Source organism: Nyctibius grandis, chromosome 9, assembly GCF_013368605.1.
Source record: "Nyctibius grandis isolate bNycGra1 chromosome 9, bNycGra1.pri, whole genome shotgun sequence".
Classification (NCBI taxonomy): Eukaryota; Metazoa; Chordata; class Aves; order Nyctibiiformes; family Nyctibiidae; genus Nyctibius; species Nyctibius grandis.
Genome location: NC_090666.1, coordinates 32,551,193 through 32,575,507, shown reverse-complemented (window position 1 = coordinate 32,575,507; position 24,315 = coordinate 32,551,193). Strand labels below are relative to the sequence as shown.

The following is a 24,315-nucleotide window of genomic DNA, read 5'->3' as shown; positions in this document are numbered from 1 at the left end:
AAAACAACTGAAGCAATGAAGTATTTTACACACTCGACAACCCAACATTTTTATAATTATCCTAAATACTTTTGGTGTTAAAAGAGTTCCTTGTCAGTTCCTGCCCGCGTAGAGCCTCATAACAGCTCACAAATAGTCTTATCTGTTATGCCTTTTGTGTGAATAGCGCTCCATTTCCTGTGAAGACGTCAAATGCAGTTTCATGCCGTACATTTTCTTTCCTTCTTTAAATTGCTATACATTCATAACTCACTGTCCTTAGCACACCATTATTGACCTTGGTTCACATGCGCAAATTGATGTAATTGTATTAATACATAGATGTAATAGCAAATAATGTCGTAAAATGTCTGATGGTGTAAGGTAGTGATTCCTTGTAATGATATTTTATAGCATAACATTTCTTACATTAATATTGTAACTTGGCAATCCACAGTGTTTATTTAAACTTTTTTTTTCCTAAAGCACAAATTGTATTTTGGCTATGACATGGCTGTAAGGATGCCTGACTTTCTATCTCAGAATAAAAATTACTTTTATATCTTTTAATCCATCATTTTCAATGTTTTCAGGTTTTGTGCTGTTCAAACCGAAACCCAGTTAGAATCAAAAGCATTTCCTTGACAGTGGGAAGTTATCTGACAACATAGCCCTCACCTGCCAGCAATGCATACAGCGTGTACTCTGGCCTTGCAAATGGTGCAGAATACACTAGGAATGACATGAATAAGCCCTCTTTAACACAGCTTAACCCTTAATTCCAGTTCAAAAGGCACACACTTGACCTACATAAAGCCTTCATCCAGCTAACCAGTTTTGCAAGACTTCCCTATGAACACTTGATATTGCATGCCTAAATACTTGATCCCTCTGGCAAGACTAACTAGAGTAGTTAGGGAAGGTATAATTGATCTCCCAAGATTCATAAGAATCTCTTCTTGGAGATGTGTCTTTGCCAGAAGCTATTAATGCTCTTAATGGCAGACTGAGAGGATGCAAAATAATCCTGGAGTCTGTATTAAGAACATGCAACACAACAAAACCTGTCCCTATTCACATCTGCTTTTAAGACAAGATCGATGCAGAACAGCTGAGATGAACAGAGAGGTATAGCTGAATAAGTGAGGGAGTGTAAGTTCTGAGACAGATCATCTTTCACCAGAACTTTTACTGCAGTGGCCAACAGCTGAAGAGGGTGAGCCATGGGACATCCTGACAGGGAAAACTGCATTTGTGAGAACACGCTTAATTTTGAGCTGGGTGGAAAGGGAAGAGGAACATCTTCCTTAGAGAAACTACACTGTATCATCACTTGTCTAGAAGACAGTGAGGTCTAATAAACTCAGGGCTCTCCTGTCAGGATTTGTTCTTCCACATCTTTTCATTTTAGCCTTGAACCAAGAAGAACTTAGAGTAAGGTTATTAAATTTTGACAAGGCAACAAATTATTATACATAAATGCTACTTATGATTAGTGACAACATACAAGTAGACAGCTTCACTTGCCAACTGATGGGCATTTAACAAAATAAGCATAATAGGAATTGCATGACAGATACACAGGAGGTGATTTTTTTAAAAAAAAACCCATCAACATACTCAGATATCTTCCTCCTCCTCATGGAATCTACACTTCATATTTCTGTTTAGCTGATAATTTCATTTATGAGTTACAAAGCATTTATCTTGAATAGTACAGATGTTTAGTGAACAGAATGATTCATCTCTTCCTCTCCACTTTCTAAGTAGGACAAAGAGATGCCTCCAGGAAGCGTTTGCTAGGACAGAAACATGTCTGTCATTAAGCTGTTGCTTCCCAGATAATAACTACCCATTAAGAGAAAAATTTGGAAAGATTGCTGCCAACGGAACTCACACAGACTGATGCTCTCTAAAGTGATTGTAGTCCCGTGACTCTTACTGCTTTTTTCTTTTCCTCTCACCAAAAGTCGCAGTATGTACAAATGACGCGTTCCTTTTGAAAACCAGTGACACAGCCTCATTGCCTTGCATAGGTGGGAAGTAAAAGTCTGAATCTGTTTCATGAATGAACCTCATAAACAATTCTACTGATTTCAGAGGATGTAAGAGAGAAAGTTTTGGGTTGGAAGGATTCAACAAAAATGTAAATCACCCTTGGGGATGAAAAATACTTAAGATAATATTGATTCTTATTGATATTATATACCACAAATGCAAAAAGCATAGTAACTTCAGAATTTACAACACTGAATTTTTTCAGATTTTAACCCCAAAACTGTATTAAGATAATACATCAAACTTCATGTAGTTTGCAGAGAATATTCTAACTGAATTCCAAGTACATACTCTATTTAATATATAGCTTATGAATTTCATTACCATGCAGTGTGTTTGCTGATACATAATGAAAATATTAAATTTCCTCCTTAAATTAAACATCTTTTACATTTCCTGCTTAAATTAAACATCTGTTACATTCAATTCCAGTTTTAGTTATATATATAGCATAAATATTTGTGTGATTTTATAGGAAAAACTGAGCAGGTAGACAGTCTGGCAAACTTTTCAAAACTGCCAAAGAAATGGTCATACATATTTGCAAAGGATATCTATAGCTGCAGTTCTGTCTGTGCTGGTGGACTTCAACTGTGGCACTAACAGGACCACAAATTTGCATGTTGCCTGTCTCCTGTCCTTGCTGGTGCATGTCTATTTTGCATGTGACAGCTTTGTCGCTCCGTCTACACCTCATTTTTCACTTAGAGGAAGGCAATGACATAAAGAACCCCAGAGACATTAGAATGCTCCATAAACATAATTAGAGCATTCAGCCTCTTCATTTAAAGCAAGTACCATATTGCTATCAACATCTGCTTTGGGCTGTAATGGGGCCCTTAAACAAACCACACCATCCTGAATGAGCAGTCCTGTAACATTGTTGATTGTGCTTGCATATTTGGCAGCTACGAACACGGCATCTCATACTTACCGTCAGTTACGGTGTTGTGCTGGTATTCCAATGGATTCCTTTGGGAGAGAAAAGTTGCTAATCTGGAGCCTGAGTTCTCAGAGGTGAGCCTGTACAGTATAAACTGTATTTCTGTGAGGTGGGCTCTGCACATTGGGTTGCGCAGTTCATATGAGCCAACAAACTTATGTGGACTCCATAAGTGGTAATAATGCAAAGATCATCTAACCACCACTAAATCCTGGTATCTCTATTGTTTCTACATAGGAAGGTGAAATACACCACAGTTCAATTGCTTTTTACACTTGAAATTCTTTTTTCTGTTAAACATAATTTCCTCAAGAACAGTGGAGTACCTACAGCTAATTGCTCACTTGTGAAAAATTAACTGCTAAAAATAGTGTCACATTCTTGTGAGCAATGGACTGACCAATAATCAATGTACTGACTGATGATTTCCAACATGAAACCAAGAGGTACTGAAAGGCGCATTAGGATTTTAGCATATTTCTAGCATAGGTAGACCTGTGTGTGAAATCTTGGTTGTGGCAGTATCCTCTAGATGAGTCACCAAACAATCTTTAAGGCTGCAAAGAAAGGACCATTCTTTATCTCCCTTAGTAATGATTACCTGTTGAACGTCCTGCTGGAAAACACAGAGCTGCAGCCTTTGATGTAGCCGGACCTTTCTGTGTTGCCAGATGCTCTCTAAGCGCCGCTGGTGATGCAGGACCTCATGTACCACATCCAACACCTGGTGAACGGCCTTGGAGTAGTTTGCAGTAGCAGTGAGGGATTCAGAATTCCCAGGGCTCAAGGGACGCTGTAGGACATCCAGTAAAGCTTTTCCATCCTGGCTCACCTGAGTGAAGAAATAGGTCTACTTCACTGCACTGATACTTAAACATCCAACAGCTGACAGAGAACAGTCTAGCTGATTCTTTTTCCCCTGTATGTTTTCCTTATTTTAGTCAAAAAGGAAGAAAGACCTCATAGCATCTTTTTTTTTGATTTGTACTTATGCATTCAGCACTTGCCTTCGCTTCCCAGTGGGCCTGCTGTGTCACCCAGCAGGAGCACAGATACTGCACTGCTGGGACTGCATACATAGAGACAGAGATCCCAAGACTGTATTCCTTTCTGACACTTGGGCACTGAAAATTCTTGACATGTACTAGTTGATGACAGGTGGCATTTGCAATAGCGGGCCTATTTTTGTGAGGAGGTGGCATTGTAAGAAAACCACAGATGGTAGAGTCATTCATATTCTGTATGATGAGGGAGGGTCCTTTCTTCATAGGATCACTAAGTATGTATGTATGTTGAGAAGTGTGACATTCCAATTCTGTATTTCATTCAGTGGCAGTGAAAAATAGATTAGTATATGACAGTGATTCTTTTCTTACCTAGGAACAGCTCAGAGGGACCTACAGTCTCCATTTTCAATGGGCTACAAAGTTTGTTGGCAAATGCAAAGCCCTCTGCACACATGTAACCTTTTTTGAGCATGTTAAAACACATTTGCAGATGCAGAGGTATTTGGGCATTAAAAAAAAACCCAGAATGCCAGATTTTTTAATGTCAGATTTTTTCCTGGAACGTTCCTGGAGCATTTTCATATGGCAGGGGCAAAATGAAAAATGGAACCATACAAACCAAACTGCTATTAACAAATGTGTACATGCACTAGTTCTCTAAAAATGGCTTTCTGAAATATTTTTCAGTTGCAGATTGCAAAGTTAAAATATTTTGTTCAACAGAAATGGTAAACAAGGACACTATTGGAATCCTCCCTCCTCTTCCCAACCCACTTTTCTCTTTTCCCTCTGAAACAAACTGCAGTGAAAATGACAACATTTTCTGAAAACTGTTTTTATTTCTATGCAAGCACAATCATCAACCTTGCTAGAGAATGGCGTAATGAAGGTTTTTCATCTAATTTATATTTTGAACATTATCAAATTTAAAACACATCTTAAGGATTTCCAAGTCTCATTTATTTCTGTATTATAAGTTGCTTGTTCAAAAGTAGCAAAGATCCTTTAATATCCAAACCTGTGTCTTTTGGCAAGCCTTGCCACCATCCCAGTCTGTTGTAGCAGTGTATATCTGGTGCATTTTCAGAGAAATCAAGAGGGCCTTTGAGATTTACACTGGTAAAAGTAGGAGTCAAATGTCATCATATTATGTGACTATTAGGTGGGCTTAGGCAGATCCTTGGAGATTTTTTAAATATTCAGGGCAATTTGGAATTAGATCAGGAAATAACTGGAGAGTCTATAGGGAGTGGCTTTCCATACTCAAATTCAGTTGCTGCTGAAGACCAGCTGGAACAATTTGCACATGCTGAAGCCTACTGGGGTCACAGAGGGAATGAACTCGCTGACAGCAGTGGATAGTGGCAATATGGGGGAGATTTTAGGAAGAAACACTGAGGCACAGGTGTTACCTTGGCAACATTATGGAGGTGGCAATAACTGCTAGGCAGGAAGAAGCAGCTTCTAGACAGGGAAGGAGACAAGGCATGCTACATCCTATTTTATCTGTGGGAAGATAATCAGCAACAATTTAATCACTGGGAACAGGAAATCAAGGCTATGCACACACTTGGGAGCAGCCTATTAGACCAGAAACTCATTCTTTGCACTGGCTAAATTCACTGTGTGAATTCACTATGTTCCTGTTACTGGCCTTTGGGCTTACAGTTGGTCTGAATTTGTCCCTGAGTAGTGTTACAATGCTTTTAGTATAGTCCCTGCTGATTTACACAGATAGAAATCACAGCAGAATCAGGACTAAAAATAAAGGTTCAAAAGTTTACCAGTAAGAGATATGTGATTGCACAGACAATATGACAGACATGCTTTACTCGGGAAAATTTTCCTGGGAACTTTGTGCCATAATATAGACCTATTCATACCTATACATCTCCCAAGTGCAGGGCCTGCATGTCAGTTTTTTGCCTCCCAGAGGTATAATCCTGCAATTCTTCCCTTTCGAGGGGCCAGATCCTTGAGTGAAATATTCTGTATACTAATCATGACTGATCAAAACACCAGACTAAATTCAGTCATCTTACAAAAAAGTGCTCTTTTCCAGAACTGACTAGTGGCTGAATATGTCCAACAAGGCCTTTACAATAAGAAGTCTCAGTGGCAGGAGCAACAGAACAAAAAGATTGTTTCAAAGGCAACAGTTTATATGCCCTGCTTTTTAGGTCTGAGATATTTGACAATAGTACATACAAGTACATCTGAAGTGGCACGCAGGGACATGGTTTAGTGATGGACTCGGTAGCACTAAGTTAACGGTTGGACTCAATGATCTTAAGAGTCTTTTCCTACCTACGTGATTCTAGATTCTACGTTTCTATCTAAAGGACAGTCTCTTGCAGCATTCATTGTAATGAGGACCTGACATTCCTGTGACTTTGCATATTGAAGGAAAAAGCCTTTGGCATCCTCTGTTCCCATCAGCATACGTGTGCTAGAGCCAGGACTCATTCACAGAAGGAAAGCAAAAGCAGTAAAGCTACTGGGGGCTTAAAGGGGTTCCCTGTTCAGCCAAGGCAGTGATGTGGCTCTTCTTTGGAGTGCCAACGCTAGTTCTAGATTTCATTTCTGTATGGGGTTTGTCTCCCAGATTGTTCTGTTGTGCCCTTACAAGCAAATTGCTTGGAGTCACCTCCTACAGCCTGGGATTAGATCTGGCTCCTTCTTTGAAAAAGTTGCAAAAAAGGAAAGCAGAACCTATCTCATTATAGAAAAGCTAAGGTCCAAAATGCAGTCAAATATCTGTTATTGCTTAACAGATACTCACATTCTTCTCTGGGAAGCACATACCTCTGTATAGGCCTGTGTTACTTGTTCATACAGGGTCTGATGATGATGGATGGCCAGTTCCAGGTCTTGCATTTCTGAGGGGAGGCCTCCTTCACTGCACATTTTGCACCAGGCATCCACACCTGAAAGGAACTGAAACAATTCCAGAACAATGAGTGACACAGAACAACATCTCATCAACATTAGAAAACTGTTTATAGAGTGCCACAGATGACTGCAGCGTGGACTGAGGAAAACATAACAGTTAGAAAGGAGTCCTTTTGGGCACCCTGGAACAGCACATTCCTGTCACCTCCTCAGTACCTGAAGAACACCTAGATCCAAAGGAATATTTTCTGTTTCTTCTGGATTAAAAACAAATGCTCCTTTAACCAGGCTCAGAAAACATCCATTCTAAGAGTCTTTGCATACCACAGAGGGAGGCTACATTGCATTCCAAAAAGGGAGGCTGCAACATAATTATAAAAAAACATCAGCATGAAGCACAAAAGGACACAGTTACAGCTCCAGCTGTATTTGGCATTGTCTTGGCTGTCAGTCTTCCCTGAGTCACTTACCTGTCCTTAACGCTACTATAATTTGGGCAATAGAAAGCTCCCATTAAAATCACTGCTGACATTCATTTCAGTGAAAGGTAAACAGTCTGTATTCAAGCAGTTCCCAACCCAGGGCCAGCTCAGTGGGATTGCTAATAGGATACCAAGGCTTTAAACCCCCGGGTCACACATTTGATTCTTGCCCAGGTCAGCAGTGATCAGATACCATTACCATCTGACGGCTGCTAAACAGCCAAGGCAAAATGAGCTGCTGGTCTCAGTCCAGTTCCTAGTGGGCAGACATCCACGAAAAGGGAGAAAAAAATCATTGCCATTGCAATTGATATGGTTTAGCACCTTGGTTGGAAGCCTTAACAGACAGCCAGAAACTGCACGGGTTCAGGGAGCAGAGGGATGGAAAAAAAATATTTTTCCACTCTTAAAGGCCTCCAGAGCAATGCTGATGCACTTTGGCAGAACAAATTGGGGAAGCTCTCCTGGGTGCTGACTGTTCTGTAATAGAAAAGAGGAATTTAGTCTCTAAGGCTCCTATCCTGTTTTTCTTTTAAGCAGGGCTTACTTCAATGACACAGCTCACATGTTCATATTTTGTCCATACTAACTGCCTAATGCCACCTCATTACTTCTCATTAATACTTTCTCTTCCTCCATGTTTCTGTTAAACCATCCTGCCATACTTTGAGGCTTTTTATAAAAAAAGAACAGCTGATTATACAACAGATGCAGTGCCCTGTAGGGTGAATGTATAGTGCCACAAAACCACCCCAGGATCACAGCTTTATCCCCTCCTGAAGTGTTCACCTGTGGCTTGTTAGCAAAGCACTTGCTCACAGCGTGAAGGGTTGTGAGATTCAAAGCAAAGAATTTCAATTCAACTCTAGCTCTAGCATCAGCATCCTTTTTTATTAGCAGTGTAAAGCTATTTACTATGCTGCTGTGTAATCAAGGCTATAAAGTGTTTGCATTGTAAACACTTCTTTTCAGTGCACAAAGATTCAGTGACAAAGATGAATTCCTAAACGTTCATGTCTATAAAGTACAAATCTACCAGTGAAAACTGTGCTTTCTAGAAGACTGGAGGCAAGGATGGCAGGTTCTCTTGTGTTGGTTTGACTCCTGATCTGTTGCATCTCTTCAGCTGAAATCCCCAAACACCTGCAACATGAGCTGAAGTCATCATATTTTGTGCCAAAGCAGTGGAATTCACATCATTTCCTATGTAGTTTTAAGAGCATGGAGTTGAGATCAATCCCTTTTGGGGCTGTTACATGAACCTCTTGGTCAAAACGGCGAAGAAAAGACCTTTACACCTTATAGACCTTTGTCCCTGCTGCTGGAATCACACTGTTGGATTCTACCAATTTTAGTACAAGCTCTTACAGTCCTGTTACTCATATAGTGCCATATCCCCAGACTGGGATTTGCACAGTAGGTGGGAGAAGTTTCAAGAAGATCCTATGCACATAACCACATTTCCACCTTGTTGTCTCACATCTATCTTTCTTTTGTGAATCTGTTGTATATAGACCATGTCACATCAACAATTACATCAGTAATTTCACTTCTGCCACTAGCAGGAGCAGTTGACACCATCCAGTTTAAGACATTTTAAGAAATGCAGCCTGCCAGCATTTTACTCTGATACCCTGAAAGAGTGCATGGTGGTCTGTTCTCTGTGTGTAGATTCATGGAGGGAGAGCAAAGTTTTTTTTAAGGATTTTTGCAAAGTGTTAGTTCATACCATAGGACTATTGATTTAGGTATTTTGAAAAAAAGCAGCTATGTTAATTTTTATTATTTGTCACACACTGTGGCAGACACAAAAAGCTTTATTAAATGTAACCCTTCATGCTAGAAACATATTCATATCACAAAAATCACCATTTGACTGAGTTGAAAAAAGATTCATTAAAATTGTAAATTGCTAACTGTTAGGTTGGAACAGGAGCTGTTACTGTCCACTGGATACTCAATACCATTTAAATTAATTGCTTAAATTTCTAGTTAGCCCATAGACTAGAATAGCTCTTATTTGGAACATAAAAGCTGCTTAAATATGATTTGAAATCACAGGCTCCAATAATTGTCCATGTTTTTCAAGACTTCAAGAAAGATCAAGAAAAATTTCTCCTAAAAAATAAAGAAGTCCCTAAGATACCTTTGTGCCTCTGATCCAATCCAAAAGTAACTTTAAAGTAATGACCTATGCTTACTCCTGATTCACAACCTATTCATTTAAGTTGCAAATTCTTTATTAGGTCAGGTAATAATGTATTCTCAGACCACTTCTTACTAGCTTTCCTACTGCTATGCTGTATCACATGGTTTCTCCAAAACACAGCTCAGACATTTTACAGTCCATATTTCTCCACATTTTTTGCACAGTCCTTTCTTATGGCTTGCTAGGCCTCTGCATGGAAGCTGCAGGCCAACCAGGGTGGTTCACCTAGGCCCCAGAGAAATTAAAACCAAACTCTAGTGTATTTTCATGCTCCAGAATGGCTGTAGAGAAAGATGGGAAGAAGGCTATGCAATTGTTTTCCTCAGTGACTTATAACATCTCTTGATGCCCTGAATTTTTTGTATGAGGCTAATTGTATATTTCCTGTTGTTGTTCCTGGAATTTCCCTGTCTAATGCAGAAGTTATCTTGGTCTTATCCCTGCATCTTATAGATATCAACTGGCTTTTCCTTTCCTCAAATTCTTCCCCCCTTTTTTCTTTTCCTCTCTTTTTCATTTCCTTTCCTCAAATAGGGGAGTTCAGGATGTACTTAGAGAGATCCAGGCAGAGATGAGAACAGTGATTGTCTTGGTTGTGGAGTAAGGTAATACGAAACAAATGGTCAGGGGTCAGTCTTCAGACAATCAACATAAATGTCTAATGTGTGCACCTAGCATCTACTACCTTAAACAGTAACTCTTCTTGTGCACTTCTGAGGGTAGACTCTGACCCAGAATTAATTAGTTGAGATCTCTCAGCTGATTGAAGACATTAATTTGTTCATTCTGACAGGATCTGTAGAGTAAGCACCTTATGAATACTTTAGCACATTTTCAGAGATTACATCCAGGAAAGGGAGGACAACTGGAATGTCTGCTTCACCCATCTGGCAGTTAGTGGGCCAGAATCTCATCTGGTGTAAATCAGCACAGTTCTCTCAAAATCACAGCGAGACAAGGCATGTTCTCTTACATGCCACCTTCTCTCTTGAAAATTTGAATAGCCTCAGACATACCTAAAGATACAGAAGCAGATTCTCTTTTGCACTAGAAAATCTTCATGCTAGCATAAGAAAGGGGGGGGGGGGGGGGGGGGGGGGGCGGGGAACAAACAGAAAAAAAAGAGAAAAGATTTAAAAAAATAAATACCAAGAGATTTGTAGCAGGTGGAATTAAGGGACATTTGGGAAACACCTCCACTGAGTATCCTGAGTTGCACCTTGACCTGGATATAGTGGTTGTTTGGAGTTTAGTTTACTGGCTTTTGATCAAACACACGTGCTGAAGGGAACCTGGCTGGAGGCTTAGTTGGCAAGATTTGTCTTTTCTTTCTTTCTTTCTTTTCCTTTTCTTTATGATGGTTTGGTATGTAGAAGTTGTGTTTAAAAAAATTAAGACACACACATGCACACAAACACACACACAAATAAAAGAGAAAGAAAGAAACAAAGAAAAAAAAAAAACAACTTTGATCCAGGAACACATTCAGCCAAGTTCCATTCAACATGCCACATGTATCTGCTATAAGAGCCAGGAAAGCAATGCGATTCTGAGGCACGTGAAGACAGATGTGAGGTTCAATTCCCAGCAGGGTTGACTCAGCCTTTCATCCTTCCAAGCCAGACAAATTGTATTCTGTGCAGTTTTCTGTGTGGGGTCTTTTTAGGAAGAGACCTTGAAAAACAAGTTGCTTCCTGCTCAGCTTGCATATTATAGAAATCGCAGAGCTTTTCATAAATCTCTGTCCCAAGCAAACAACTTCCTTGCAGGCTGGGGTGTGCCAAAGGCTGAAAGATTACCGTTCTAATAGACTTGCTTCCTGTTGGCATCACAGAGAGCTTCAATCAATAGGAAGGAATGAACAAAGAGACCGTAGCAGCTTATTGCACTGGAGAAGGAAAGACAATCTGCATATCAGATCGGTATGAGGGAAGCAGGGATGCGCTGTGGGAGAAATGGTTGGATCCGCGACAAGACTACCTTTACTGACAGAACAAAGGAAGCAAAAAAAGATTTGATCTGGGACAGAGGAAATAGTGGGTTTATCTACATCTTTGCTTCAGAGATTTAAGCCTTATTTATTGTAAAATAATGAAGCCCTGATTTGAGTTAAAAAAAAAAAAAAACCACACAAAAAACAAACCCTGGGTGATGCCAAATAATGAATGTTTGGTAGACAACAAACTGAGTTGTACACCAAACCCCAAACACCTCCCTTTTTATACTATACAGAGGTCAAATGACTAAATTATTAGCATTGAAGTCACTGGCTTATCCTACGAGTTACTAAAGCAAGGCCGAAATTTTAATCCTGACTAATGGACACGCTGACCCTCACATTTCTTTTTTGCAGCAGTCTGAGTTTACAGGCTTCACATCAGCACTTATCTTCCACTGAATTGTCCCTTATTGCAAGTGACGAGCAACTGCTATTCACAATTAGCAAATTCTCTTGTCTGCTTAGAAATGCGAGACTAGCTTCTGTCAGGCAGCACAAAATTCCCTTCCTTATGAAGAGGTACCAAGGCAGGACTGGGTTTTTCAGACCCATCCCTACAATTGTACAGAAAAAAGACCCAAAGCTGAAAGTGACATTAGTGTAGCTTTTTTTCAAGTTAAAGCTGAGGAAAAATACCCCCTTTGACAGCATCCAAAAGGTAAGAAGACAAAAAAAAAAAAATTCACCTCCAGCTTGACAAGCAGTTCAGTATAGCTTGCTGTTTTATTGCCTTTCATAGAATCATAGAATCGTTTTGGTTGGAAAGCACCTTTAAGATCATCAGTCATCAGTCCAAGCATGCTATCCAATACCTCAGTAACTCCTCATAAATTGCAAACAGGACTGACACTTCAGAAAAAATAGGGGATCACTTGGAAAAAAAAAAAAAAAAAAAGAAAAGAGGAAAAAAAAAATCAAACCCAAACATCAAACAAACCAAAACAAACAAGAAAGAACTAATTCATTAATAAACCTTAAACATTCTTATTGTGACTATAAACTGGATATAAATCCTTTTTTGATTTTTCTTTAAGAGCATATGATGACTGACAATTCTTAACATGAAGACTACACCTAAACACTACAGTGCTCATTGCAGAAAGATAAAAGTACTTGTACTGGGCATTTTCTTGGTGTGTTAGTCTCATCAGAGCCGTTGAGTGTGCTGACATGAGTAAGTGCCCAGTAGGGTGAGTAATTGCTCTATGCTATGGCCTGCTGTCAATAGGAAACACAAAATAAAGAAAATTCCATTATAATTCTATGGCCAGAAACAAACAATAAAGAAAATCTTTACTCTTCAAGCTAAACCTTTCCATACATATATTCTGGCTTATGAGGCACAGTTTCTGGCTTATCAGTTATAATTTCTTCTTCAGACACTTGAAGTATAGGTCATTTTGTAAATATCAAGCACACCCACTTAGTAGCTTTGATATTAACTACTTGGAAAAACAAGCACACAACAATACTGAAGAGAGCCCCAAAGCAGTGTTTGTCACTAGAAAATGAATGTAATCAACATATGATCAAAGTTGAACTGTCCTGGTTCAAAAAGTGGACCTGGTTTAGGTGTAAAAAAAGCAGGTTTATTCACTGACATATTTCAAATCTTTTGTAGCTATGAAATTATGGAACAATTTTGGTAGTTGTTAAAGACACAAACCAGAGCTCAGGGACATGGGAAATTTTCTTAGATGTTCCTAGCTGTCTTGGAAGTCTCTATGTAGTGAGGTCTAACAAAGTTTGGGGCTATGGAGAGCACTGCAAGAGTAGGTGGTGGAACGAATTCCATAAGTTTCATTAACAATAATGTGCTTGGGCTCCTAGAAATTGCCTGCTGGTATGGGTCTATGTCATATGCGTGAATATTCCCGTGCACATAGCGCACACCACATATACATGTGAGTGCAGATCATACTGTTTTCCTGACCGTAATAATAATGAATTTATCCACAGCATTGGTGACATATTAGGCAACAAGTCGACATGTTACTGCATGAGTGCACTTCACTTATGATCAGATTCTTTCTCATCACTAAGGCATAAACATATTTTCTTACCCACTCAGGGAACATGTGCCAGTTTTTTTGGGGAAATGTTACTATTTGTTTTTGAGACACTGATCCACTAGGAACAAGGCTCTTAACCTCACTGCATACAAGCCAAAAGCCGTCAGGTAATAATTGCTGCATCATCATTATCAAAGTAGCAGTGGATCATTTTGCCAGTCACAAAAGCAGCTCACCTGTTCAGCTTTCTGGTGAAAGACGGCAGACATGGCTAAGATGGTGCTGCGCTCATCCAGAGCTGCAGCAAAACTCTTCCACTCTTGATCCAGCTGGCTAGATATTTGCTTAATTTGCTGAGAAGCATAATGGCCTGCCTCGGAAAGCCTTGACGCAACAGACATGATCCGATTGATGTTGACATAGGCATTCTGAAAATTAAAAAGCACACATAAATAAAGAGAAGGAACAACCGTGACCACCCTCTGCCTTCATTACACATTCCAAATACCATCAGCTGGAGTAAAGCCGAGCAGTTCAGTGAGAGCAATCAACCACCCGCTTAAATATGCATGAATAGCAGGCATACTACCTTCCACTCTAAAAATACGTCCCTCGGGCATCTTTTTGCACATCTATGCCATTATCTAACACCGTTATCTTCCCCTCTCCCCTTGAATTTATTTATGTAAAACTAATTTGCCATACTTTAGCTATTTACTCACCTGTTAGGGTCTACTCATTGCGTATATTTTATTCTTGATATTTGTGTTGCATTACTTCATACTTCTGAATGCTAAATCCACATATTCATAAGTGAAATGTTTGCTTTCTGTCCTTTGAGAACTCTCTGACAATCCTTTACAGAAATGCAGTGTCAACAAATGGAAAAGTCTTATAGAATTTAAAAGAGCTCATAAGGATATTCTATAGAAATATAAGAGTTTCCATAGAAATGTCTATTAAATTGTTTTTTCAGTTAAAATGTTATCTTTTCTGCAGGTTATTTTAAGCTGTTCCTCAGCAGAGATATCATTTAACTACTTTCTGAATTTAGAATGATTCAAAAAGCCTACTAAAGGAGTAATATTTTCTGTTCTTTCATAAGAATTTTCCATGATGTTTTTATTCAGCTTGAAGCAGTGGAAGGATAGCTTTTTCTCAAACTGAACTGCAGACAGCAATGTAATTGCATTACAATACCCCTGTTCTGCATAGGAACGTAAACCTGAAAATAAATAGCCATCATGACAACGTCTTACAAAGATGCATCACCAAAAGACAAATGACAACTGTCTTGCAGATTTCCGGAATGTCATTTGATGTAAACACTTCTCCTTTCTCTTTCCTCCTCACCAGAGGAAAGGAACATCCCAGAATTTGAGATGTTTTGCTAATGTTGACTCACTGCTTTCTTGTCTCACCAAAGTATTTCAAAAGGGCTTTAGGAATTTCAGAGAGTAGAATCTGTAAGGCCCTTATGGACAAGGACAGACACAGCCCTGATGATTTTTAACAGTATTACTCATGGGCAAATAATAAATCAGAGGTGGAAGTGTTTGTTGGAGCAGGATCTCATCATAGTGAGTGGGAGCACAATGTGGAAAGGTATCTGCCAATCCAAACATGAAACACAACAGAGCACTGCCAAGGCAAGCACAGGTCCAAACTAAGTTGTGAAGCAGGGCGGAGTATGTCTACAAAGTGTGTGGGATAACTACAAAGTACATTCATCATACCTGTAGGTGCTAAAGGAAAGAAGGATGGGGCCACAGCCCTTACAGCCACTCTGCTCTCCCTGGTAGAACCATGACTGTGACAGCTGTCAGATAAATAACACAGATCTAAAGCAATACCCAGCCTCTAGTTTTGTGTTTTCCCCCCTTATAACATAGCTTTTCTCAAAAATTGCATTTGGCTCAAAATGGTTAGATTAGTTTTAAAGAAATATTTTTTTTTTTCCGGTACAATTAGAGAAACTGATCAAAATTCTTCTGGAGTTTAAAGTATACTAAAAAGATATTCTGATTTGGAATTTTGACCACCAGTCGCAGTCAACTACTTTGTGTCCCTCTAGGTTAGAAACTGGAATTTAGACTAAATATTTAAGCCTTTCTCCCAGAAAGTCTTCATGACTGAGCCCCAGCCAAGACCATTTTGCAACATTTCAGGTCAGCTCTTCTGGTAGAAAGCAATGTAGCATCACTACAGCTGCTAGAGCTTGGATGGGTTGCACCAAATGGAGAGATGGAACGTTGCTGTTTGAAGGAAAAGGAAAGTTGCTGAATAAGTTTTGATTTATGTAAAAAATAGTTGCCTTCATCTTGCTTTTATTTTTTTTCCCCTGCAGAATTATCTCAGCCATTGCAATACAATGAGCATGGAGGAAAATAACTTTGAATTCCTTGGTTCCCTGTAGTTACAGTATATAGATGTATTAACTAGTAGAAGGATAAAGGTAAGATTAGTTGAAATACAGCAGATGTTCTTAGAGTCTGTTTTATAAGTTAGGGAGATTTATATATTGTTATGTCTCTTTTTTATATTTTTATACAGAGATGAGGATTTTCATGGATGAAATTTGACTTTCCTAGATGAGAATTTTTCATGGAAGAGTATCAACCCATCCTGTAGCCAACCCACTAACTCCGTACCTTTTCCAACACAAAGCAAGGAGCAGTTTGGGAGTCACCTGCTCACACCTCTGTTCTTAGTGTACCAAGTGGAACTGGCTCAGGAAACAGAGACCCCTGAGCTTCTCCTGTTGCTTTCTGAGCAATAAATGGATTGAAGTGCAATATCACATGTGATGTGCTCTTCCGTATAGCTCCAACAGGTAGTGCAATGGAGATACCTCCTACTCTTGGACACATGCATTCTTTACCTCTGCTTTATTTGCTCCACTTTAGTGAAGCAGAGACATTGAAGTGGGGCTTGGACACATAAGAGTTGTCCAAGGCTTCACAGAAAAACAAGACAGAGCAAACACTTGGCTAAAGATCTGGAACTTGGGATAGCACATCCTACCAGGCATAACACATTTTACAATCTCAGGACCTTTACCCAGTGTCACTATTATTGGGAAAGATGGGATCTCTGTTGTGGATTGAGGTAAAATGCATTATGGATTCAAGGCACTTCAGAATTTGGTTTCAGGAGAAAAACATTTAATTGACCACTATGTAAGAAATGCAAGACATTTCTTTTCCATCTTGAAGTAGAATAAAATTGTAAGCCACTTTATTCATCTTTATCTGCCAACATGTAATGTTCTGAGTAAAACAGAACAAAAATCCATGCTGACAAAATTCAACTGTTGGCACTTCACAAAGTTAAACCTTCCTTTTAGTCTGGTTTGTTCACTGCTAAAAACTGAGGTTTTTTAAAATTGAGATTTTCCTATGTCACTATTGTATAGAAATTTTTATCCTAACAGGAAATAAATTAAATTGAGCAACTAATGCCTGTGACTTTATTTTTCCTTTAGGCTGGAAAATCCACTGCTAGCAGGTTCATAGAGAGTCTCACTTTAAATGTAATCTAAGGCCTCATTTTTTTTTTTCAAAACAGAGAGGTGTCCCCAAAGAGGACTGCAAGCCATCACTGATTTATGGCTATATAGGACTACAATAGGTCAAACAATGAGAAAACAATATATTACTGTCTAGAAGTAAAGGTAAAAGCACTTCAGTTGACATTGTGTTGTAGTGACACTAGGATACACCCAAGTTTTGGCTAATATATTTCCTTTATCATTGAAAAAACCTTTATTTTACATGTATTTGCAGACTTTCCAAAAGCATTCCCCATGTTAGAGTTAATTTTTCACTGACTTTATTTCAACTTTGAAACTTTAGTCAAAAAAGGGTATTTTTCCCTTCTAAAGATCACTTGACTGGCAAACAAAAGAAAGATTTCCCCACATGTATATCAGCATCATAATATGCAAGAGTTTCTTTTACAGTTTAGGAAAGCCTTGTGCAAATGCCTTGCAAGTGGACATACCCCTCTTTGTCCACCAATTCTTAGTCCATTTCTGTCACCTAAACAAGGCCTTGATTCTGGTCATCAATGTCTATAACATATCAGTGTAAGCGATCACTGCTAAGGTCCCTAACACCTGGTAGGATAACAGCACTCAGTCTCAGCAATAAGCACTGACAGTAGTGGAGTTTCAATTGTGGAATGATCTCCCAGAGGGAAATACACTAATTCAGTCCTGATCATCTAGCAGGCATGCTGGGAGACCTTCCCTCTTAATTAAACCCTCCAACTCTAGCTGGAACAATACTTTCTTCTAACACATATAAAAAGAATATCTTCCACTCACAAAAGAAAAATGAGCAGTGAGAAGCATTAATTCTGCAAGGAACTTGGCTGAGTTCATCTCATTTCCTAGAGAACTAGTTGAGGTATTGTGATGGCAAGCAGCGAAGGTGGGCTGCAAGAAAAGGGTTTTGAAGGTGAAATTTGATTGTTGAAGAGCTCTTCTTTAAAATAAAATAAAAAAAAATAACCAGCTTGCACTGTATTACTGTGAGTTTAGAAATCATCTGTGAAATTAATCTAACACATAAATCCAAAGCAGAATGTTTCAGTGACAAAATAAACTCATGAGATATCTTTAAAACCTCTAGGTTTCTCTAACAAGGCCAATTACACATAGCTTGTTGCAGAATAATATTGGATGGCATTTTAGCTCAGCCTACATAGAGAAAAACATCACTTATTTAAGATAAATGTTGGGAATTTTCAACAGATCACTAGCCTTTACATGGTAATTGTAAACATGTTTGAAATATATTGCAACTTTCTTAGGACAACATGCATCTCCATCTAGTGTCAGACAGCTAACTCCCTGACAGCAGGACAGGCAGCAATGCCAGCACTGAACACTGCCATTTTTATGCACATCCCACAGAAAGTGATAAATCATTCTTTAAGGAGGTTAACAAAGCCAGGCATAAAAAGGTCCTGGCAAAAGAAATACAAATAACTTGTATCCAAGTGCAGAGCTAAAACCAGTATGTTTTGTGTCATATTGAAACACTGGTGTTTTTTCTCTACTGAATTTACTAGATTACTGAGATAACTCACAAAATGTTGGAGCTGAATATTCATCTTCGTGAAAAGTGTTATTGCTTCAGTATAACACTATATAGCTGTGATAAAGACTAACATAATTTATTTTGAAACTGAAGTGAAAACAAACACTGCCTTGAATCACTGAAAAAAATAATCTATGGTCCTTATTTGAAAGAAAAATACCACACTACAGTTTATTACCTCAAATACATGACTTTTCCACATCCCACATTGTTCATTTAAAAGGAAGAATTATTATTGTAAAAAAAGAATAATAAATTGCTTTTCCAAGAGGAGCTTTGGTCACAGCATGCCTAGAGAGATGTATAGGAAGAGCATGCAACAAAAGGCATGACCCAATAAACATTTGGAGAGTGTATTTTCTAGAGGAACTGAAGAGAATATTTTAACTATTACTAGTTATGCCAGGTTTAAAAAGACACTAGGCATAGAGTAAAGAAAAAAAATCAAAACACCTTAGAGATCCAAGATCTGATCCAACTTCCACTGAAGTTTGTAGAGTTTTTCCCTGCAAAACATACAGCCATCCTCAGCTACACTGCCCTCCTCCATATCTTTTCTCAATACTGATTTCAACGTATTGACAAAAAAAACCCACACAAATCCCAAAAGCCATAAACAACCCCAAGCCCCAAAACAAATAACAGTGCTTCAAGTTTTCATTATTTTGTTGCTCAGATTCATGATAGCTGAACTATTCTCAATCCAACAGTTGCTGGGACTAATATACTGCATAAAAAAAAAAATATCTAGCTAAATTATAAAGCAAATTTCTATAAAAAGCACAATTATAAAGCAAATTCTCAGAGAAAAAGTTTATAGCATGATCTAGTTCACCCTTGAGACTCAGAAATCAAAAGATTTATTAAAAAAAAAACCCACACAGCATCATTTAACCGGGTTTGAAAAGCCATTCTTCTTGAACCAAGCTCCATGTCTCGAGCCCGAAGCATGGTAGCTAAATATTTGAGTTCTGTAATTAGCACGGAAGAGCTTGAAGACTCATCAGATATGAATCTGATATGAATGATATGAATGTTTTAATTTATTAGAACTCACCAGAATCTTAAGTTTGCAGTCTTGGGTGGGGCACAATACTCTACCTGGGACTGCAAACAGATCTGAGGGTAATAAACTCCCCATTCTCTGGTAAAGAAATGGGAAAGGATTCCTGTCATTTTCTTTTTGCAGCCAAGGGTATTACATGAAGAGATTGAGGAATACTGGATTATAAACACAAATGAGTACATATCTAATAGTAAATTCACCAGAGGTATAGTTTTCTCTCTAACACCTTCTGCATTATATTACTTAATCCTAATCCTTAACTTCACAAATATTTATCAGTAGGTAACTGAATGCAAGAAGATTCTTGATGGCAACAGACTGTAAGGCAAAGACCATTTCTTCCTTTGAAAGCGTACAACACCTAGAACAGTGACATAAACCTCCTACTTTTACCGTAATGTAAATATTATCAAATAATGTGCTCTAGCCATTTTCCAACAGTCTCCAAAAGAAATCAAATGGTAGTATGAACAACTGAACTAAGATGTCACCATAAAAAGAAGATAGTTGAATGAAGGCAGTTGTGCAGTAGCAATTGCATGATTATGTACTTCTAACACCACTGATTGTAATTTTCTTAGAGAAAATGATATTGGATAAAAAAAACAAACCCCACGTAACCCGACCGTGCATCAGAAAACCTGGCAAAACATACAGACTTTGTATATCTTGCCTCAAGAAGCTACAGTTAGCTATGGTGGTTCTTTCCCACTAGTTTCTCTGTTATCAGCCAGACTCTCCTTCACTAAAATGTTGTTACACATGAAACAGACCTCATCCATATTTCTAGCCCTGCTTCTCTGACAACTAAAGTATGGCTCAGGTCGCTGTGTAGGCTTGGGGTATATAATATCCTCCACTATGTTCCGAGTCATCACCAAACTTTCTCTGGTTTTACTTTGTTCAAGCAAGTCGATCTGTCCTGAGTCCATTGCTTATCATCACTGCCTCTTGCCTTGAACACATGCAGGGGCATCATCCTTACTACAGTGTCTTCACATAGGCTTGCACAGAGTTCTTGTGCGTGCCAAGAGACAAAACAACCATCAAACACAGGAGCTGGGCTGTGCCCAGGAAATGGTCATTTTAGTTTCAGTCTCCTCTTGCTCTGCCTGCTTGCTTTACCACAAATGGAGTGAGTAGTAAGGAGCTCAACACCCTTAGGCAGCAAGCTGATATCTCCTGCATGCCAACACCTTCATATTCACAATACTGACTTTTGGGGACACCAGGAGTCACTCCACATTCTTCTAGCAAAGAATACACACCATCTAAAAAAAAGAGCATCACTGCTGACAGCAGCACTAAACTGACATAGGAACAGCAGCTCCAGGTTAGTTCAAGTAGCCTGCAGCTTAAGGTTATTACCTTTTTCCCACTATTTCCAAACGTTCTTTCAGCTTGATATACCCCCACGCCTGGTATTCCAAAAATAGGATGCCCAGCCCTCTGCAAAACAGCAGCCCTGTTTAGTTCCACAACCCAACCTCACCAGGCTGTAAAACTCCCCTCATTTGCCAGCCTGCACAACCCTGGCATTGAAATCCCCTCTAGAAAGGCCATTGTGCAGACACATAACCCAAATACAGGACTTTCAGCAATATGGAAAGTCTTGAGAAACCTATTTCATCATAAGAAATTTCAAGCACTGAGTAAACCTCTGATATTTCTGATTAAATCTAAATGAGGCCTCCATGGTATTTAAAAAAAAAGAAAAAAATGAAAGAAAAAAAATGAAAAGTGTAGTCCTGAGTTGCATCTGTATCCTGAAATATTTCTACAGTCTTTTTTATCCTGACTTTGCCATAATGTCCATAACGATACCACAACTCCTTATGTAACCTCTGTTTGACAACTGAAATCTCTTGAAGAACTTTTTAAAAAAGTTCCTACTGAGAGAGCACATCACAAGAATTTTTTAAAATATAAATCTAAGCTGAATGAACTGTGCCACTTTGCTATATGAATCGATGTTGATCCAAAACCAAAAGGAAGACATCACCCCATCATCAGAGGGGATTCTAGGTCTAAAATTAAACTAAAGCTAAAAGAAAAGTAGCATATCGAAAATGACATACAGGTGTACTGCTCTTTGAGTTATATTCCTATAAGAAAGATTATCTGAGAACATATATATATTTTTTGGCATATTCATTATATTGTGGGATTCCTCCACAGAGTCATATATTTCAGTCCAATTAATTAGAGCAGGATTGAGTGCCATCTCTCACCATACTTATAGGTTGAAAGTTAAAGGTGCCCAGTATTCACGCCCTTCCACATAGATCCTCTATGCTAAGGAGGTGGAGGAGACAATTTTCTTTGTAGATTGATTCACGCTGACTGTACGGGCTTCCATATGACTACACACGTGCGTGGGTTATACTAGAGACAGCGCAAAATGGGAGGTGCATCATGTGTCGCACTCTTTCCCCTCAGCTGAAAAGGGCTTTCTCCTGGGCAGCTCTATCAGACAGGAGTTTGGCAGCACTGAGATGGTGAGGAGGTATAGCTGCAAGCCACAGCGCAGCCACTGAGAGGTCCCTGCCCCCACAAGTTCCCCTAAGATCTTTGCAAATGTCTTGCTTCCTTGCATTCCTCATTCCCAAAAGTTCACTTGGGGACAGATAGAAGAATGGAGGAAAATAAATTTCCTTCCATTAGGTGGCACCCTCCCTGTCACTCATTAATTTTCTATTAACAAAAATTATCTCTTTCCAAATTTAACTCCCAGTTATTTTAAGAAAATCATACCAGACAGTACCACAAAAAAGACAAAGGGAGGTCCTCCAGCTTGACTCTAGTGGTGTTTTCTGAAGAATTATGACTGACTTTGCATCTGTCATAATCCAAACGACTTCTAATGCACTAACCTCCGGGACACAGTTATTTGTTAGGACTCTGTGAGAAGCAGCGTTATATGGAGGCTGTGCTATCCTGTATTTTGCTAGATGGCATTGTGATGGCAAACTTAACAATCAGGTGCCTAGAGCCTGTTTTCCAGTGCTCCTTTCAATCACAATAAATACATCAATAGACATTAAAAACATTTCTCATCTTCCACTGTTACTCAATGCCCTAGTGAAGCACAGTGCTTTAGTGAGGAATAGCAAGGTAGGTGGAAATGGCATGTGGAATTTAGGTCAGAGAAGTTAACTACCTGATCTGGAATTTGGCCAGAATACCAGGATTAACACCTGTAGTCTTATGAAAGCAGTGTGCGGTCTTTAATGACCTCAGGTAGTCAGGACCTCTTTTTCCCATTTCAGACAGCTGCTCTCAAGTACCTTGCCCTTTGGCAGCAGAGTAGGGTGTGGCTCTCTAGTGACTTACACCAACAACTTAAACGTCAACCACCACCTTTGAGATCTCAGCCCCAGTGCAACTGTAGTTTGACCATGCACAGCATGAAGAGGTACACCTGTAGGAGTTGGTTTATTCAAGGAAAGCTTTTGTGTAGTTGACAGAGTATTCAGAGAGGGCTCATCTCTGCATTGTGCAATTCCAGCAGGAGGGGTATGCATGCACTTTTCTAACCCAGTGCAACAATCAAAACACCAATACATTCTGTCCTCATTTCTGTGCTGAAAGCAGAGCAGTTTCCAGAACAAATACCTTATGCCTGGAAAGAATAAGAAAGTGAGCAAAGCACTTATAAATATATAATGATGTCTTTTTTTTTTTTTTTTTAAGAAAAAACCCCTAAGGTAAATTGAGTTGCATTCAAAAAGAATGACCAATTAATTACTGAAAAAGCCAAAATCTCTCTGTGGCCACAATTGACAGCTTGATTAGTGTCTGATTTTTAAGGTTTTGAAAAGTACCTTTGCAGGGTATGGGTGAAGAAGCATAAATTATTAAGGTGCCACCTACAGCTCTCATTAATTCCCAGTCAAAGAAATGTCAAAAAAATATTGCATTTGCTCTCCAAAATGTAAACAAACTCCACAGGACTGTGCTGCTCTTAAGTCAAGGAAATAATCATGTATCAGTGTCTGGGTGGACAGAGCAACACTTTGCTTCCCAGAAAGAGGGCTGCTGCCACAGCCCAGCCTGACCTTCCTTACTTCACCTCTCACTGGTCCACAGTGGTCTCTAAACTGGAGGTGGCCTCATGTGCCGGCCCTTTCCTCACTCACGCACACAGACCCACAGTTCACAGCGTGCCCTCAACTCACCATGGAATTCATGGCAAAGTGATTGTGCTGCGTCTGGAGGTCAAGGGCATGTTGGTAGCTCACGCCGATCTCCGTGTGACTTTGCAGGAACAATTCCTTGTTGTGGCTGATCCAGTCAAACATCTAGAAGTATTCACACAGGACAGAGGGGGGAAAAAAAGTGTTAGAATGGGATTGAAGAAAGTTAGAGAGTACAAAATGTAAAAATCCACAGTTCTGAAACAAATGTATATACAACACAGACAAAAAAAAACTCATTTATGTTCCTCATAAAAATGGGCTGTTGTCGAGCAGTAGGAGCATTTAAATTATCACCGTATTTCATTATTAACAGAATGATAGGTCAGGAAAGATAACTCATAAAGCATGTTCCTCAGTAAGCTAA

At 39.1% G+C, this 24,315-nt stretch overlaps 1 protein-coding gene across 1 annotated transcript in view; it reads right to left on the bottom strand.

The window, feature by feature from the left end:
- Window positions 1–24,315, bottom strand: part of KALRN (kalirin RhoGEF kinase) — a 526,387-nt gene that overhangs the window by 265,393 nt on the left and 236,679 nt on the right. Inside the window, 4 exon segments of the mRNA XM_068408148.1 lie at window positions 3,582–3,812; window positions 6,793–6,924; window positions 13,818–14,009; window positions 23,931–24,053. Coding sequence (XP_068264249.1) covers window positions 3,582–3,812; window positions 6,793–6,924; window positions 13,818–14,009; window positions 23,931–24,053 — 678 coding nt within the window.